The 18,850-nt window shown below is 39.3% G+C and overlaps 1 protein-coding gene across 3 annotated transcripts in view; it reads right to left on the bottom strand.

Annotated features, from left to right (window-relative positions):
- asic1c (acid-sensing (proton-gated) ion channel 1c) overlaps positions 1 to 18,850 on the bottom strand; it is a 109,780-nt gene that overhangs the window by 30,041 nt on the left and 60,889 nt on the right. Inside the window, exon 1 of one of the 3 annotated variants that reach the window (XM_086270942.1) lies at positions 4,022 to 4,892. The exons of the other annotated variants lie outside the window; for them this stretch is intronic. Coding sequence (XP_086127068.1) covers positions 4,022 to 4,549 — 528 coding nt within the window. The 5' untranslated portion in view covers positions 4,550 to 4,892. Of the gene's footprint in view, positions 1 to 4,021; positions 4,893 to 18,850 lie in introns of those variants that run through there. 3 annotated transcript variants of the gene reach the window in all.

The raw sequence follows: 18,850 nt of genomic DNA on the forward strand, positions 1-18,850 counted from the left end.
TGATATGAACCATTAGTCATTTGTGCTCCATCTGTGTTCAGTAGATTAGGAAAACTTGGGAGTACAATGCATGCTGTTGTTTGAATATCATGATGCCAGGAGGCTGATAATCTACAACAAAACATAATGGCTCTATTGGTTTTGGACAGAGCCATATTTGTGTCCGGTGTCTCCACCTAACAAGCCAATTAACTTAAGAGGTTCTGTCAACGGGCACCTCCGATGTCTGCCTATGGTCGTATGCTGGATGTGCAAGTCAGCATAAAGCACCCTCACACAGCATCCCCTCCATGAATTCCTTCAGTATTCCTCCTCAGTGCCATTGACTGGACTGCCAATGCTGCACTTAGAGTAACAGCGATTTTCACAGTAATCTTTTCTGATACTGAGTACTGGAATAAACACATTAAGTATTTGTAATCTGGCCTGTCATCTACGCTCGGTGCGTCAGATTTGTTTATTTCATTGTTTGCACTATACTCTATTTTATCTCTACTCTCCTTTTCATGCTCTAGGCAGCAGTGTAATTTTGTGCTCCTTCACACACCTTCTTCCTTTCATCTCTCCTAATGCTTCCAGTTGTGCATCGAGGCAGTGGCTCTGCTCCAAAGCAGGCTGAATCACAGTGATGGTGTCAGTGCTCAGCTGAGTCCCAGTCCCACCTCAATCTAAGCACAGCGCAGCCTCTTTTTCTGTTTTCTCTTTCTCATTTGTTTCCATTTTGTGTCAGCGCTCCCCTTCAGATCTATTTGTCGCTTTTCACCCTTTCCACCTCTCTTTGGTATAAGGAGCTATTCTTTTGTACTTTTCTCCACGTTGCCTATTTTCTCTCTCTGTCTGCATCTCTGACGCTCAATCCTGTCTTCTGCTTCTTTTACTCACCTTTTTCTTTTCTTTGACCTCCAAAGCCAACATCAGCCTCCAGACAATACTGCAGCGCATAAAGTAAAACACCAGCTCCTGGCTCTAGCTTTGGCAGGCAAGACTTAATGTAATATTAAAAAGGAAGTTTAAACCAAAGGTCTTTTGTTACACCATAAACTAATAGATCTACGGGAAGTTCAGTGACAACATAGAAGATCAAGCATAACGGGATAAACATGTTAGGATCAGCTCTCTGCAGTGGCATGGGCCGGCTAAAGTGCTGAGCTGGTGATCGATTGAAATGATATTACACCAGCTTCGGCATGCATCCTGCATATACACAATGACAGATGATTTATTTGGTGTGAGCTAGTCTTGCAGGCTTAATCCACAGCAATGATTCAGGGTGTGTTGGGGTGCTTACGCTTTTGAGTATTAATGAGGTAATCAATCACACGCCACTTCACAGACAGTAAGGCACCAAGATGGAGGCATGAGATTAATTTGATAATGAAGTAAAGCCTCCACCAAGACACTTATTTGGCAAATCATATATATTATAATGTAAAAATGGTTTTCTTTAATGTGATGTTGTGTCATATACAGCGTCCTAGCTACCAAAAACTGTAATCTGAGCACGGCTTGTTACCACAGACTGATCCAGGGACATTCAAGGCTATGTTTCTATGTATATTTAGAGCACCGCATGGGCAGAACATTCCCAGCCTCTACCATCTGCCAGCTTTTAAATATACGAGAGTCGTTCTCCACCAGCAAATTACAGCATCTCTCCCCCCAAAAAATATTTCATTACTTGATGCAAAGGGAGTGATTGCACTTGGGGGCGCTGATATTTCCCCTATGAGATTTCTCAATACGACTGCACCCATACCCAGCTCATTAGCTGAAACATCTGGTCTTTCCTGTCACTGTCAGGCATGCCAAGTTTCTCCAGCCACTGTTACTTTGTCTAAAATGCTACACATACGTACACGCATGCATGTACTGAAATAGATCCGAAAGGACATCTGAAAAATGTTATCAAACTAAAGTGAAGTATTAGTATGCTACAACTAATATGGTCGAATAGCTGCAAAACTTTGTACTAAGAGGTTTAAATAGGAAAATCGAGCCGTATGTTTATTCTAATGATGTCCTTTTAAAAGCCATACCAAAATGGATCAATTAAGTGCATCAGCAGAGGTATCTGAATGATTCAGTGCATATATTTTCTCAGGTTTTTCCACATACACAGAGCTAATTGTCGGATGTTGTCTAGACCTTGTGTGAGTCATTTTGTGTTGATGTTGCTGAAGTATATAATGGGTAATCTCAATTCCATCCCATCTTATCTCCTATGAGAGGACCTGCCTCTCAGCCTCCCACAGAAAGATCAGCAGGCCGAGGGAATCGAGGAAGGGGGAATTCAGGCAGCTCTATGAATCTTTAATTAGTCCCCTCTATACTTAGGCCCTCCGAGCATCTCCAGTTTCTGACATTTAGCTGAAATGTGCCCTTTGTATGCAGGGATGTGAAGAAGCCAAGGTCATCTGACTGATCACAGCGATATCAAAATGTATCTTTATTAGCTCATATGCGCTGTGTTGTTTTTGAGAATATGACTCAAACCTGATGAGTCATTTAAATGTGCAAGTCTTCATAGTAGGTGTCAGGTTTGGTTTGAGTTGAAAAGCCAAACCTTTTCTTTTAATGTGAATCACTGTCACTAACAAAAAAAGAAATAAATAGCAACAGTAGCGCTACATTAGAACAGCTAGGTAATTAGTATAAATCGTTTGCCTCTGTTTCACTGCTGGTTCCCAAAGAAACTGTGCAGCATGAGACACCCGTCTCAGGCTGGGTTTTCATCACTCAAATCAATGGCCCATTTCATCGAAATACAACCCTTCCCCTGTCTCTGCAGCAGGACGATTAAGTTCCGCTCAGATTCTGCTGACATAATTTTATTTCTTTCGTAAAGACCTGAAAATTGAGAAGGAAAAACTGGAGTTCACAAAAAAAAAAAAAAAAAAATGAAGGCACACAAGTTAAGACAAATTACCTTTTCATCTCTACAATGACATTGTTCCTGTGACATTATGTGCTTTAGATTTTTGTGATCGGAGACAAATATTTAGAACATTTGGTGCCATTACTACGATGAAGACGACAATCCTTCTGAGGTATTTACAAAGAAAAACAGTAACGTGTTAAAAACCCTACTGGTCTTGAAAACAGCATATGCTTGCTTCATAATGCATGATGCATGATGCCAGCAGAGATTTGTTGAACCATATGGCACCTCAGTAGATTAAACGTTTCGGAGGACACTTTTAAGAAAGTAACTTTCATTTCTCCTTCAAGAAAAATTACAGCTAATAGCAGTCACAAAGTGAAGAACTGGACCCAGCATAAATATTGGCATCACTATAAAGGCGAACGAAACACATTCCTGCTTTGTAAACAGAGATAAAGTGCTGCTTTATTAGTATTCCTCAGAAACTTTTCCTCTTCCACCCACGTACCCATTGTTCTCCCTAAAGCTACTTTATCTTTTCACAAACATGTCATTTATACTAGTATTTTAAAAAATAAAGTAGGGATTATGTTAAGAAAAAAAAAGCTAAATTACGCAGTGACAGCATAATTTGAATCAAAGTGATGTCTCCTCTACTAACGATATCTGATTTGAATGATTATGCTCATCATGACATCATGACAGTGCTCATTTTGGAAATGTAACGTCTTTGAGCAGATCTCCTGGTGTTTAGAAACATAAACAGACTCATTTTTCACTTCACCCCCGGGCAAAATGAAGCGCTGGAATCGTAGTTTTATAATGAATATTGAACAGCTCACAGTTGTTGGTATTTCTGCCTGAGGCTTTGTTTCTGTTCAAATTTTGCTTTCAAGCTTTCTATTAATAATTTCAAATTAAAGATTTTTAACACACGATTTGACACTTCCCATTAAATATTTTGTTTAAATATTAATGAATCAGCAATTAACCTGCTGAGACATTATGAAATATTGCAGAGAGAACATGTTCAACCTCTCATTGTGATCTTGTTTGGGATTTTTTGGTTTTAGCCCTAAATGATTGAGTGGCTACACTGATCACACAAGAGGTGACACCTACATGAGGAGCCTTACTTACTGTGGTGAAGTTCTCTGGACCACAGTCCTTGCCTCTGTATTTGCAGTCAAGCAGCATCTCCTCTATGTTATGACTAGTCCTCTGCACAAACTCCAGCATGTTGAAGGTCTTGCTGGGGAAAAACTTGGTGTTGCTGTCTGTGGGTTGCCCTATAGCGGCCATGAAATCATCAAAGTCTCCTTGTTCCACACCCAGGAGTCCAGCCATCCAGAAGATATCATTCCTCCGGAGCTGGGACTTTCGAAAGGTGTTGTAGTTGCAGAGGGTTATGGCTGGGAAATACATGACGGGACTGTCCATTTCATCCAGAATTGTAACATGGGGGTATTGATAATACTCGATCACACGGTCGGCCACTTGGAGCAGGAAGATGGAAAGCGAGGCGCTGAATGCAGCAGCCCAGAGCAACCGCCGGAAAGTCACTCCACCGGGCAGAAATATGTGGCTCAGGCCGTGGAGCGTACAGTTGGCCCCGAAAACAGTGATGTCTGATGGGGGACGTGGCGCTTCCTCCTCTGGAGCTCCCATTTTCTCCAAATTTTTCCTCAGTCAAGTTTTGCGGTTGTCAGATGTCGTGTGGCTGCAGCGGTGCCCTAACGAAAACTGATGGTAGCAGAGAGGTTTAGCCAACCAAGGGGAGGCTGGACAAGACAGTGTCTGGTTTCCCTTTCCCACCCGAGGGAGGGGAAAGGGTTGGATATCTGGAGCTGGGAAGCAGCAATGAACTGTAATATCAACCATTCCACAATAAGATCTTAGAGGGCACATTGAATGCAAGAGATAGAGTTTCAACGGGTAGCAGTGGATAGAGTCCAGATTGATGCAGCAGAAAGGCAAACGTGAAAGTGAAGCACATTACTGACCTCTGGTACTCAAATACTATTCTCTTCTGTTAAAATTCTTTTTCTAGTGGAAGCTTCCAGACATTTATTTGTGTTAACTTGTGAATACTTCCCTTTAACACTTGCATTGGGGACTTTTACTGTTTTATCTCAAACTGAATGATTCACTGTCATTTAATCAGTGGCAGCCGGTCAAAACCCTCGGAGACATCATAAATATGATGTCATGCAGATAAAAACATGGCTGTTTGACAGCCAGCTGACATTTTCAAGCTACAACATGTGATGAATTCTCAATTAGCTTCACATTTAGCTTGAGATGCCACACACCTTAGAAGCTACACTGGAGTAATAATTTAGTGCTTTCTTTAATAGCACCTGCATAGGGATTGTTCTGAAAGGTCAAAGATTTGCTCCTTCATGGTTTTCAGTTAACTTTTAATTCCTCCTGACAGAATCTAAATATGACACCCGTGTTAATCATGTTATGAAGTGTGTAATTGGTAAGATTTTTTTTTTTTTTTTTTACATACAAAGCATTATGTTAGAGGGTAACATACATATCTGACTTATTTCTTTTAAACCATTGAAATGGGTTAAAATAAGTACACTAAGTTCTTGTCACTCAGTACACATGTACCTGATCCTTTAAGTTTAAAGCAAACATCTTCTTCTGTCCTGCCGCAGTCTCCTTATCATGAGTTTTGTAACTGCATCAATTATTAATGCGCCCTCCTGCATATTTTTTTACTCATGGACAGAGGTGTATATTTGCAGAATGTGAGCCTGAGGCTACTTCAGTTCACACTGGCGAGAATCTGTCTCGACTAGAATTGATCAGCTTAGAGGAGCATTCATTTAAAGCAAAGTTAATAAGGTAACTGATGCTGGGACCTCAGCCACAGCTTTAATGGCCTGCCAGGACTACTTATAACAAGGCTGGTTAACCAGTTCAGACCAGCTTTCTTTCCCTACTAAGTAATCTCTTATATTTACTGATTTATATCTACTTCTTTGTGCTTTTTTGATGCTTCCATCTCACTTTATTGTTCCTTTTCTTTATTCAGCTATGTGCACTTACTTAGTTGCTGCAAGTGACAGCTGACTTCTGTGAGTCGTATTGTCTTGTATTCATGATATGTGCATCTAAAAGTTTAAGCAACCCAGCAAAATTATTAGGTGACTTTTATTTGTCTCTTTGAGCACTTCAGCACTGTGTGCCAACATTATTAGATCGATCTATTCAAATCCTGTTCTGAATACTTCCACTTGTACGTCTATAACTTCACAAAATACCTAAAACTTGTGCACAGAGAAAATGACCTGAGTTCCATGCCAAGAATCTGCATGAGTGACGAGAGCTGGGTGGGAACCAAAACGATTGAGCCGAGGTCTGGCCCCAATCAGCCCAACAGCCTCCTCTGCAGTACGTGCCATTGTGTGCCCCCCTCATAGTGTATTAAAAAGGCAGGAGATTATTGGCTACACCAACACAATCGTCACTCACCATCATATGTGGTGAAAACTGGACTTTAAGCAGCATGTGCAAAGGAGATGCAAAAGGAGACGACCTCACATGGGAGATCATCAAAAATTAAAAATTAAAATCAGATATGGTTTTTGCTTTTTGTGGGTGGAACAGCAGAACGTATTCATCACATCTAATAACAACCGTGTTACAAAGGATTTGCAACCAATTGGAAGTCCAATAGCAAGCTCCCTGTAAATTTTAAGATGTTGCTTCAACACATCTCTGACTCCAATTTTCCTTCTCACCTCTGTTTTGGTCCCCACCAACTCTCAGGAGAAATATCTGGTTCTTCACCTGAAAACAGTTTCACAATGTTCACCAGCTAGTTGCTAATTTTTGTTTCTCTGCAGTTTGGAGGCAGGCGAATCATTCTGAACCAGACTTTCATGAAAGAAAATCTGCCTCCTGATGCTTGTGAAAGCAGTGGAAATGAATGTGAAAGAAAAGGCTGTGGGCAATACGACCGAATGAATGAACTGAAGGCACTAAAACACTTTGAGGGTAAACTGCAGGGTGACTCTTGGTTACATTACGACAAACAACACAACAACATTGCTCATTACTCACCGTCATTTACTTCTCGGCTAATGTAAAAATATTGATCGGTGCAGCTTTAAGAGCTCTAACATTATTAATTAAGTTGTTACCTCCCCATATGCACTTAACACTGTCATAGCCCTAACTCTATCATTTAATGTGTGCCAGCCGGAAACGGACTGTACGTACACCATCAGTCATATGCAGTAAGTACTGATGGTACGTACTTTTGCATGCATAGTGCACATGCACTCATATTTATCATTTTATTTTGCATTTCTTTGATTAAAAAAGGTGTCCAGCACTACGCTTTTTGTCACGTTTTCTGTGATCAGTGTGACACAAACTGTAATGTCCATGAATATAAGGCTTGTCTGCAAACCCACTGGCTAGTCTGCTGACTTAACCTCTTGGGCCAACAGCTGATTTTTTTCAATTATTCCTGTGTAGCTGCACATATCCAGGGATAAACTTCCTGTTCACCCTTCGGTCATTGTTTATAGATGTACAGCATTATTTTTTGCCTTTTCTTGCCAACTATTTGTGTGTTTTAATCTTTCTCTCTCTTCTCTCCTTTCTCTCTCTTTCCCCTCACCCCTCAACTGGTTGTTGGTAGCTTTCTGTCCCTCCTTGAGGCTAGTTTTGTTTTGCTGGAGGTCTCTTCCTGTTAAAAGGGAGTTCTTCTTCACTACTGCTCCCAAGTGTTGCTCATAAGAGAGCCTCTGATTTTCTAATATAGTGGGCTCTTCACCTTACAATATAAAGGTGGAATAATTGCTTATTATTTTTTTAACCTTTAATAAAACTCTTGAGATTAAAAGGATTTTTTACAGTGTCCAGTCCAAGAAGGACAGCAGTACTGTCATAAGTTGCATAAATTAATATAAATTAATAGCACATAGATATATAAATCCATACACCAGTTAAGTACTGGCAAAATAAATACATGAATTAATTAATTAATAAACAAATTAAATAACCACAACCCAAATGTATAAACTTCAGTGTCAATATAGAACAAATGCCTTAGTAAAAGTAATGTTCTATTCAGGCAAAACATCTGCAGTCAGCAGGTCAAGTCATTTAACATGGCCTTAAATTCAGTAAGTAATAAAATTTACTGAATTGAACAAAATGTTTCGAATTGACCGAATAGTTTTAGTGTTAACAAAACTAAACTGCAGTCAGAATGTGGTGTTTTTTCAGTCTCCAGATTAAGCTCAAGCCTACAAAGCAAACGACCAGCAGGAACCAAAAAGCTTTAAGTTGCGCGCATTCATATGCAAATATTTGTTTGTAGTGATTAAGGTCAAATAATGCGCTTAGTGAAAATTGCTAAAATATCCCTTTAATTTTTAAATCTATTCCTGAATTCAAAACAAACAATGTGATATTATAGGATGGTGTATGAATAGCATGCCGGTGGGGGCCCATTTCGCTCATTATTTTTACAAATAAATATTCTACAGACTAAAATAACACATAAAAGGTCAGAGTGTGGGTTCGTGACATGAAATGACGAGCAACACGCTATGTTGCAACATCAGGATGCAACAAAAACTAATCATTTGTTTGTTGTTTTCCCACCAAATGCCATTTAAAATTTGACACATGCAATAAAATAACAGACAAACAACCTCAAACCTCGATGGGAGTTCTTAAGAAATCAAGAAGTTCAGAAAATATTTTAAAGGTGTAGCACACTTTAGTCGAGCATTGACGTGTGTGTACATAAAAACAAAAAGGGAACCAGAAAGCTCTTAAACCTTGAAGATAGCCAACCAACAGGAGAAAAAAAAAAGCATAAAAATGTGAAACTATAAGGGTTCACATAGAACAACTTAAAGAAGGTATCTTTAAACCATGACTTAATGTACAGGCAGTTTGCTGAGGCACTGAGACTTTCTGTTTGTGAATTCATTAGAGACTTCTTCATTATGCTTTCAGGAAAATCAGCACTGATGTTGTGTAAGTACCATCTCCGCTCTTCTTTATCATCTCTCGGGAAATGGAATTATCTTTCTTCAACTACAACAAACGCTAAAGTTGTCACAGTGTATTCGTGTAATTAATAGGTGCACTCTAAGTGAAGTGCAAGCCACTGCTCAATCAATACACTGTGGAGTTTTTCCAGCTGCTTTAAGTTAAGTGTACTGGTTAATGCGCTGCCGCAAGAAATCAGCAGTTCAGTACATCATGGCTTCTCTGTGGCCTGGGAGCACCTTCTTTCACTCTACAGCAAGAAGAAAACGGAGCTGAGGCTGGATTCACACGTGTCATGGTTACTGATGTCAGATATCCAAGTCCTCCTTCTCATCAGCCACTTTGTATCCCGACCGTGTCGAGACTGTCAGTGCTGAATCTGACAAAGGGAATGTTATAGGTGACTACTGGAACATCTTTTGAAAAAGTATAAGGTTCGTTTAAATACTGACTGTGGAGGTAAAGTGTCAGACCTGCCCATCCGAAATCTTCCGAAAATCCTAATTAGCTTGCTATCTTTGTGGCAGGAAGGCCAGCAGTCACAGCTGGGAGGTACAATGTCCTGCATGAGTAGAATTCAAGCCACAGTGACTTTATGTAAGTGTTGCCCAACTGTCTTCCCTCATTCCTCTCATCACATGTCGACAAGTCCTTTCATGTATTTCCAAAATCAAAATATAGAAAAGGAGCCGAGTTTGAAAGTGCTGAGCTAACACATTAATGTGACGACACTTTTCACATCAATAAGCTTTACAGAGATAATGATGAACAAGTATGCAAATAGGCTCATTAAAATGCAGGGTGAGAGCTGGATGCTGGAATTCATCTCAAAATGTTTTAAACCTCAGACCCCCGAACCTTCTGGGAGTTAGGCTTTAGGGTTCGCCTAAGTGATGACGTCTTTTAGTGACCGGAGGGACTGAATGCTAAATAGCAAAAAACAAAAACAAAACAACAAAAAACAGAAGAAAACAAATAAGAAAAGCCACTCAATGATCTAAACTCATAGTCTGCTTTCTCTTCTTTCCCAGAACTTTTAACCATTGTCAATCTCATCAAAGTGTGCAAATGCAACTGCTGTGACTGACAGACTGTTGTTGGGTTGCACATAATGTTATTTCCATTAGATCCAATGATGTAAATCATAAAACATTAAACATTAAAAATGTCCATTACAATTTCCCAAGGCGTGTTGCAGGAAATGGCTTGTTCTGTCCAACAAAAGTCCATTATTCCAAAATATTTAATTCAGTTCAACTTCGGAATTTCAACAGACATTCACAGTTCAGGCCCGAAGCAGTGGATGTTTAATCTTTTTAAGCACTCAAATGATGACTTAATTATGTAAATAGTTTATCAGAACAGAGCAAAAATGAATGCAATTTGTGCAAATGTGCAAACAGACTGATCCTCAAAACCTTCTATTTGTTAGGGGCAGCCAGAATAAAAACAAGGAGCTGCAGTTTAACAAAAGAGGTCCCCTTTGACCAGCACTATTTTATTTTCTTTTTGCAATCAAAACACCTCATTTCCATGAGCTTCTATGGTGCAAAAACAATTTTAGATTTGCCTTTATTTCATTCTGCACGTATGCAGAAGTACTCACTGGTCATCTGAATAAGCCAGGACTACATACTACTCACACATTTTAATGCCAGTGCAGTATCTGCAGCTACCATCCGCTGGTCCACTTTCACATCATAAGAAGTGATCAGATTTTTAAATGGCAATAATCAGAGTCTGTGGCCTCAGTGAGTGTACAGCGCAGCTGCTTTCTCTTATGGCAAGCAGGAAATGGGCAGCGATTAATGAGGAAATTCAATATTTCAGTATTGACCCAAACACAGGAGAATCCTTGATAAAATGGCTGTCACATTAGCAAAAGGAAGGTGCTCGAATTGGCGCTTGCAAAGATGCAGTGGTGTACACTGTATCTTTGCTTCACATGCATTACGGCTTCAGAGGAGACAACGATCTTTGTATTTCGTAGTAATGACAGAAACCCTCCCCAGTTTGTTTTAATACCTAACTCCATGCTGACAGTTATTCATCAGGCACAAGCGGCGTTCTTCATACAGCTGCCAAAGTAATCACACTGAGTATGAAAGGCTGAAAAGCTTCACTGTGGGTACTTCAAAGAGCTTTCAAAAATACAGCAATTACTGTAGCTCTAAGCACAGTTAAGGGGAATAAAAGGTGACTTTTCCCTTATCCTTTTAAGAGAGCAGTTTGGAAACAACGCTCTCAAGAAGCAAATCTTAAAAAACAACAACAACAAAAAAAAAATCCATCTGATACATTTTTGTGCATGGTGCGAAGATCCGGCCTCTTCAAAGAGTGAACTTTTCAGAAATGTATAAAACTAATTTCACAGGTTTGTCTAAGGGTCAGAGAACACTGCTGTAGCATTTTATTCTCAAATAAGACAATATTCTATTTTTCTGAATAACTCCATTTTCCTCAAAGTCATACACGAGACAAGCCTGTAACCTGTGCTGTCATCACCAGACGACCTTTTAAGTCTGACGAATGACGGACTACTTCAGCTTCAAGAGAGGATAAGAAAAGTCCAGGTCACTTTCTAGGAAGCACTTTAATTCTCTAATCTTTGAGGATGAAACTTAAAATTAAACGTCCATCTTAAAATTGAATCAATGGTTACTTTTACCAGTATGTGAGGTGATCCTTAACCTGTGATAATAGACACTTTTCTCCAGGGCTATCTGGATAATGAAGGGGAGGATCTTAATTTGCTGACTTAGTGGAATTTGTGTTACATGGTATTGTTGGAGCTTTTATTTCTGAATCTGTTGCTCTTACCCCCCTGCCTGAACAAGGGCTCAGGTCTCCAGGAAATTACAGTGAATAGTCCATTGTTCAAAAGTTCACTGACTCCATGAACACAAGAAAAATATCCAGGAAGCTCCACTTGAAGCTCCACTTGATGAAATCACTGATAACATGGACACTCTAGGTCTGAGAGATGTTTCTAAATATAGCTTTCTCTGTCCTTTTCTTGGTTTCCAGCCAAATTTAGCAAAGTGCTGGCTCTAACTGAGTCCAAGTGTTGTACCTCTTATAGAGAAGAATGTTTATTGAAAATCCCATCAGGCTGAGTCAACCCAACTAGGAAAATTCCAAAATTTCGAAAGGGAAAGCTTTCATATATTCAATATCCATTACATACAACGTGAAATATTCCAATCTTTTTTGCTTTAATTTTGATCAGAAATATTTCAAATTATTAGAATATTTAATTTACAGTTTGAGTAAATTGTTTTTCACACAGTATACATGGCATGTATTTCTCTGCTTTGTTCAGTAAACGTAACAGCAATCATGGGGAAGGCTGCTAACTTGACAGTTGTCCAGATGACAATCAACAACATCCTCCATGAGGAGGTTAAGCCACAGAATGTTAGTACTGAAAAGTTTGCAGACTGCTTTATTAAAGCTTATTTAGATCATTGGAGGGGAAACGTCACAGGAAAAAGGTGTACAGGCAACACAGATGATCACAGCCTTGTAAAGATTGTAAAGAAAAGATTGTCCAAGGACTTGGACGTGAACTGAGGCCGATGTCAGTGCATCAAGAGCCACAATGCTCTTGTGGCTCTTGATTCAGGATGAGAGGAGCAAATATCACATTCCTAATCTGAAGCAACTTCTGAAACACAGACAGTGTCAGAAGCAGCTTATCCTGGTAAAGAGAAAAAGGAACTGGACTGTTCTGTGGTCTAAAGTCCTGGTTTCAGAAAGTAGGTTTTACATTTCACTTGTAAATCAAGGTCCTAGAATCTGCAGGACGAGTGAAGAGGCATATAATCCAGGGTGTTTAAAAGTGCAAGGTGACATTTCAAATTTTTAGTTTAATTCAATTCAATTTTATTTATATAGTGCCAAATCACAACAGCAGTTGCCTCAGGGTGCTTCACATTCTCAGGCAAAGACCCAACAATAATACAGAGAAAACCAGAAATCTACCAGATGCTTCCATCTGCTGACAAGCTTTATGGAGATGCTGATTTCCTATTACAGCAGGACTTAGCACCTCGCCACAGTGCCAAACCTAGTACCAAAAGGTTTGTTGACCATGTTATTAATGAGCATAATTGGCCAGTCAGCTCTCCTGGCCTGAACCCACGGAGAAGACCACGAGAAACACCTGACCTCAAAATACCATCAAAGCAGCCTGGGCTTCAGTCACGCCTCAGCAGTACCACAAGCTGATCACCTCCACAACACCGATGCAGGAGCTCATGAGGAAATGTAGCCCTAACCAAGTACTGAGTACATTACATTTCTGTATTGTAAATTCTTGTTTTGTGATTGCTCTTAGGCAATATACTAATAATCTGAGTTACTGGGGTTCTGGTTTTCATGGGCTATAAAACATAATCATCACAATTAAAACACCAAATTCCTGAAATGCTTCATTTTACATGTAATGAATAGAGAATATATGAAAGTTAATCTTTTGGAATTTCAATTATGAAAAAAAAGATCTTTTTTCAGATCCAGATATTCATTTTTTTTGAGACACACTAATATGAGGCATCAACATGGTATCTTACTGCAAAACAACTCACTGTAGGTTGGTCCAATAACGTAGGCAGGATCATAATTTTAAAAATCCATTTGGCAGCAAAAGCCCAGAACTCTGAAGCCAAGGACTTACAAGCCACCGTTAAGAGAGCAGTCTTTCTCTCATTGTAGGCTGGACAGTGACCACTTCTTTAAATAATCTGAGAAATCAAAGGAACCAAGGAAAGAAAGAAAACATGACAGTCGTGCTTGTTTTGCATGTTTGGTGAGTAACAGACAATATGAGAGACGTTCTTTTCGTTTGCTCTATAAGAAGGGAAAATAAGACACTTAGCATTGAAGGCTGCAGCTTTTTTCATCCTTCATGTTTTTGCAACAAAATTACAATTTTAAATCTTCATATGGGTCATGACGTTTCCATGCAACTCCAGCATCTTACAGAAAAAAATATGAGCAATGTTTATTATTGCCCCATTTAGTGTTGAGAAAGGCAATAAAGCAGGGGGAATGCTTTGTAACTGACAAGTCACTACCCACGTCTGTGCACTGTCTTTCTGCTTCTCAGTCAGATGCACTCTTTGTTTGTCTCGTTCCATTTCAAAACACCAAGGTAGCTACATGTACAGCAAAAATGCTCAGCTTGAGGCTTCATAACAAGACATCTATAATCAATGGGGAAAGGCAAGATGGCTACTTTTATATACAGTCTGTGCACCAGACAGGTAATGCATGTGTTGTGTGGTTAGGCAACGTGAAACTATACAAACAAGAGAAACTTGCAAAGTCAAAGACTATTACACTCTTTTGTTTTCCACCCTTCAAAATATGTGGGAGGAAAAAAATATCCTTTGCAGCTATGCAATGTCATGACAGTTCTCAGTATGATCAAATGGCTATCTGTGAATATCAAATAGTATTTCTACTTCGAATGAACCTTAAAAGTAAAGTAAAAAGTTAAGAGGACAGTCTTGAGCAGTCCATTGTTACTTTGACCATGGAAAGAGTAGTTTGACAAAATAAACTGAACTGAAGGTCTGCATTCTAATTCAATTTTATTGACATAGCACCAATCACAACAACAGTTGCCTCAAGGTACTTTATATTGTAAAGCAGAGAAAACCCCAACATTAATATGAGCCCCTACGAGTCAGCACTTTGGTGACAGTGGGAAGGAAAAACTCCCTTTTAACAGAAAGAAACCTCCGATAGAACCAGGCTCAGGGAGGGGCGGCCATCTGTCGCGACCGGTTTGGGGGTGAGCGGATGATGATGGGACAAAAGACATGCTGTGGAAGAGAGCCAGAGATTAATAATAACTAATAATTAAATGTAGAGAGGTAGTGAGTGAAAAAAGTGACTGAAGAAGAAACACTCAACGCATCATGGGAATTCCGCAGCAGCGTAGACCTATTGCAGTGTAACTAAGAGGGGATTCAGGGCCACCTGATCCAACTAACTATATGCTTTTTTTTTTTTAAAAAAAAACGTTTTAAGCCTAATCTTAAAAGTGAGAGCGTGTCTGTCTCCCGAATCCAAACTGGAAGCTGGAAGCATCTTAGCAGATGAACTGTACTCTGTTGTTGTCACGTAAATAATTGGGGAACAGCGACAGCAGTCGATTTTACATTTTGGTAAAAATAGAGTTTAGACATTCTATTCAGTGGTGAAGACCGTGAGACGCTTTTGAACCCTGACTGAACAAATATTTTGGACAAGGCTCTTCTGTTCTGCCCCTCTATCAAGCAGAGAAACACGCTCATCCTGCTTCTTAATCGTAAAAAATTCATGAAGTATCTGTTGTGATGTTGACTGATGGAATCCATTTATCACTCATCATTATAGCTAAGTAGTTTGCTGTATTTAGTCAGTATGATATCTTTAAAGCAATGCTGATACCAGTAAATAGACTTGAGAATTTTGGCGGCCCCACAGTCTAATGTCCTCCGTGCCTGTCTTTGCACTGCGGTATAAGTCAGCTAACTGGATTAGCACTGACAATCAAAAAGAGGAATTGGACAGTGCACGTCAATAAAGAATTACTCCCTTTTCGCATTAATGCCTAGGCGTAAAGTTTGCATGGAGAGCGCAAGCTTGCTTGTGACTCACACCCACAGCCATTAATTATAGTGGCTATAAATTGCTTCAGACCAATTAATATACTACTGGAGGGAGCTTGATTGTTTTGATAGCTGTCTAACAGTTGTCTGGAAAATGAAACAGAGGAGAAAGACAGAATTACTGGAAAGGCTGATGACCATGAAGTGCTGCGTGGTTTTTGTCTGCTCACTTCTCTCTCGGGGAGACTGGCTAGAAGTCCTTCAGAGGGACGTGTGACACCTATGCTGGCTGGATGTTCGACTTTAAAGGCTGACAGAGGCAATCAGTCACTCCGTCCCTCCCCTGGTATTCATTATGTTGTTTCGGTTTAGACTTGTGTTTACTTCTTTCGCAAATTGTAACACATTCCCCACTGTGCCATTGGTTAGAGAAAGTAAATAAGAAGACGTGATGACATTTAATTTGGGTAAAAACAGACAAGGAGGACCTTTTGAATAGGCTTGTAAGGAACAACCTTTATAAATTGTCTTTATTTAGTGGACTTTCTTGTTAATTGCAAAATAACAAAAGGAAAAAAGTCTTAATTTCACTCTAATTTTGGAGGTTTGGGCATCTAATTTAATTTTATTGCTATTTTATTTTGATTGATGATTGATGTTTTTCACTCCACCAACAGCATTACCATTAATTTCCTTATGTATTTGTATTTTATAAGATCTAATTGTAATGAATCTTAAATGCTGATTTAATATTTTTGTACGCTTCTTAAAGTAATTTTAATTCTTTGATGTTTGAAAAGTGCTACATAAACAGATCTGCCCAGTCATCCGTGCACTGGATAAACTGCAGAAGTTACTTGTTTACATATTTAAATTTGTCTCCTGGTTTTGTTAATAAACCTTCAAAGACAAATGCGTGGTCTCCTCTGGTAAGCTGAGGCGTGACAGACACATTGTGTGTGGGAACAACACACTGAAACCAATTACCTTCTTTGTGTATATCTGACAGGCACCTTTAAGCTGAGATAAAATAAATGAGAACATAAGTCCACTTGGGAATCAGGGGAATTAGAGTCAGTATTTTTACTGATTTCGAGAATCTTTCCTTATTACAGCTGATTGTTTGCTGTGGAAGAGAACTGTCAATGGGATGCAAGCTTGAGTTAACTAATCAGGCTATCTGCGACCCGTAATGGCTGTGTAAGCATGAGGAATTCAATTAAACTGGGCAAGTAAACATTCACTCAGCTACAACCTGTGACATTAATCCATGCGAACACCCCGCTGAACCCTTCTTCTCTTATTCCCCCGGGATTAACTAAATCAGTCTTTCTAGCGGTTAACCAAGCAGGACAGAAGCAAGCACATTGAGGCTTATAAATATGAAGCATTTCACCCTCAACAGCAATTTTCCAAAGGAATTCAAGCTGTAAACGCAAACGCTCTCCTTATTTAACTTAAACGAGTTCATTTTACTCAATTTATTCTAGTTGTTAAAGTTTATTTACTTCTTTTCGGTCGTCTGTATGTTTTGCCTTCATGGTGAAGAGTATATTTCTGCATAGTTGTTAATTTGCAAGCCAAGTCAAGAACACTTCAGCAATGACTTTGCAATTAATATTAAAAATAATTGCATTTATTTACAAATAATTTCACTAAACTGAGGTTGCATGAAGTTTATTTAAGTTAAAGTTAAGTGGATCGCCGATTTCTCAAATGTTATAGTGCACAGTGTCTGAAACAACTGGAAATTGTTTTGGGCGATAAAAAAAAAAAAAAAAAAGTAATAACACCAGACCTCTCCTGCTACCTCCAATTTTTTACAGCTTCACTGATATCTAGGTATCTCTGTCCCAATTTCGCCACTTTTGATATTACCTTGAGGGCGCAAAAAGCACCGGAGCTTATTGTATTGGGTGCACGTCTACTCTCAGAGCAGTATTTCGTGCGTGTGTCTGAGCCTTTTAACAGACAGTAAAGTGACAAGCTTCCATTATCCTTTTCAGCTGCCTCCTTAACGAGCTCTCCTGAGTGCCTCAGAGCTATCTGCTGCGCATCTCCACTGTTCATCCACCAAACGCTCGCCATCGTCACAGTCCCCACAAGCTGACTGCACCCCCTGGGTAGTACCGTCTTCAAGGCCTCAGCTGCTTCTCCAACAGAGATGGAGCTTTTACATTTAAACAACTGCACTGGCTGTGTATATCTGTAAAACACAAAGTAGAAAAGCTAAATGTTTGATGATATAGCTGAAGACACTTTTCTCCCTTTCAGTTAAGCAATCTGTTGGAGTATGACAGCAAAATTAAATGTCAGGCAGTGGACTGACATAGTGAATGGGGAAAAAAGCAATTCTTAGAAAAAATCTTTTTGTGCCATGTTTCAATTATTAAGGGCTGGCAGCAGGTGGCAATGTTTATTTAACCAGGGCCAAAACATCGTTTCTATTGTGTCTGAAATGAATGTGATAGGGAGAAGAAAAGTTTATTCTACATAATACACTCAGTGATCTCTTTATTTAGCTGCCTTGTAAAACCCAATGCAATAGCCCAGCCATAGTTTTTATCTCACAAAGACAATACTGTCCACATTTGCCTGACGCTGTCAGAGAACTATGAATTTCTGTATAATATTGAGGCTGCAGATTGCAATGATTTACACACATGAAAGAGAGGATATTACACATATTACTGAGGTTGTGATGCATTGTATTAAAGCCTTAGAAAAACGCACATATGTGAAGTAACATCCTGCAGAAACTAGTATTCATAAGCGTCAGTAAAGCAGAATACGGCTGTGCTTCTGTGCCAGAGTAAATTGGATTGCATTGGAAATGTGAATCTCATAAAGTTAAACACTGGGAAGCCATGGCTCAAATATTAAAGCTTGGTGGAAAGAAATTGCAGGGTTTGTGGTTTGATTCCCAGCTCCTTAATGTTCCAATGTGTCCTTGGGGAAGACACTTAGGCGGCTACCAGTGGCAGCTCAGTATCTTGCATAGTATTGGCATGTGAGTGTTTAGGTGTGAATGCATGATTGAGAAACAATAAAGCTGTTTGTAGAACTTGGCTGGCTACAAAGATGCTACATAATCACACCGTACTCGGTGTTTTTATTTAAAAACAACACAACATTAAAGGTACAGCATGTACATATCTGGCATATCGACTGGCTGAAATGAAAACACAACAATACACAAGTGTAATTCCAAAAATGTTGGGCTGCTGGGTGAAAAGTAAAGAAAAACAGAATGCATTCAATTATGGGTTATGAAACCCATAATTTGATCTCTATTGAACACAGAAAACATGTTTAAACAATTAGACAATCTACC

The sequence above is a fragment of the Aulonocara sp. 'chitande type north' Nkhata Bay genome, linkage group LG18 (genome assembly GCF_057382095.1).
Source record: "Aulonocara sp. 'chitande type north' Nkhata Bay isolate Kocher_YH1m ecotype deep benthic linkage group LG18, A_spYH_male_GT1.1, whole genome shotgun sequence".
Classification (NCBI taxonomy): domain Eukaryota; kingdom Metazoa; phylum Chordata; class Actinopteri; order Cichliformes; family Cichlidae; genus Aulonocara; species Aulonocara sp. 'chitande type north' Nkhata Bay.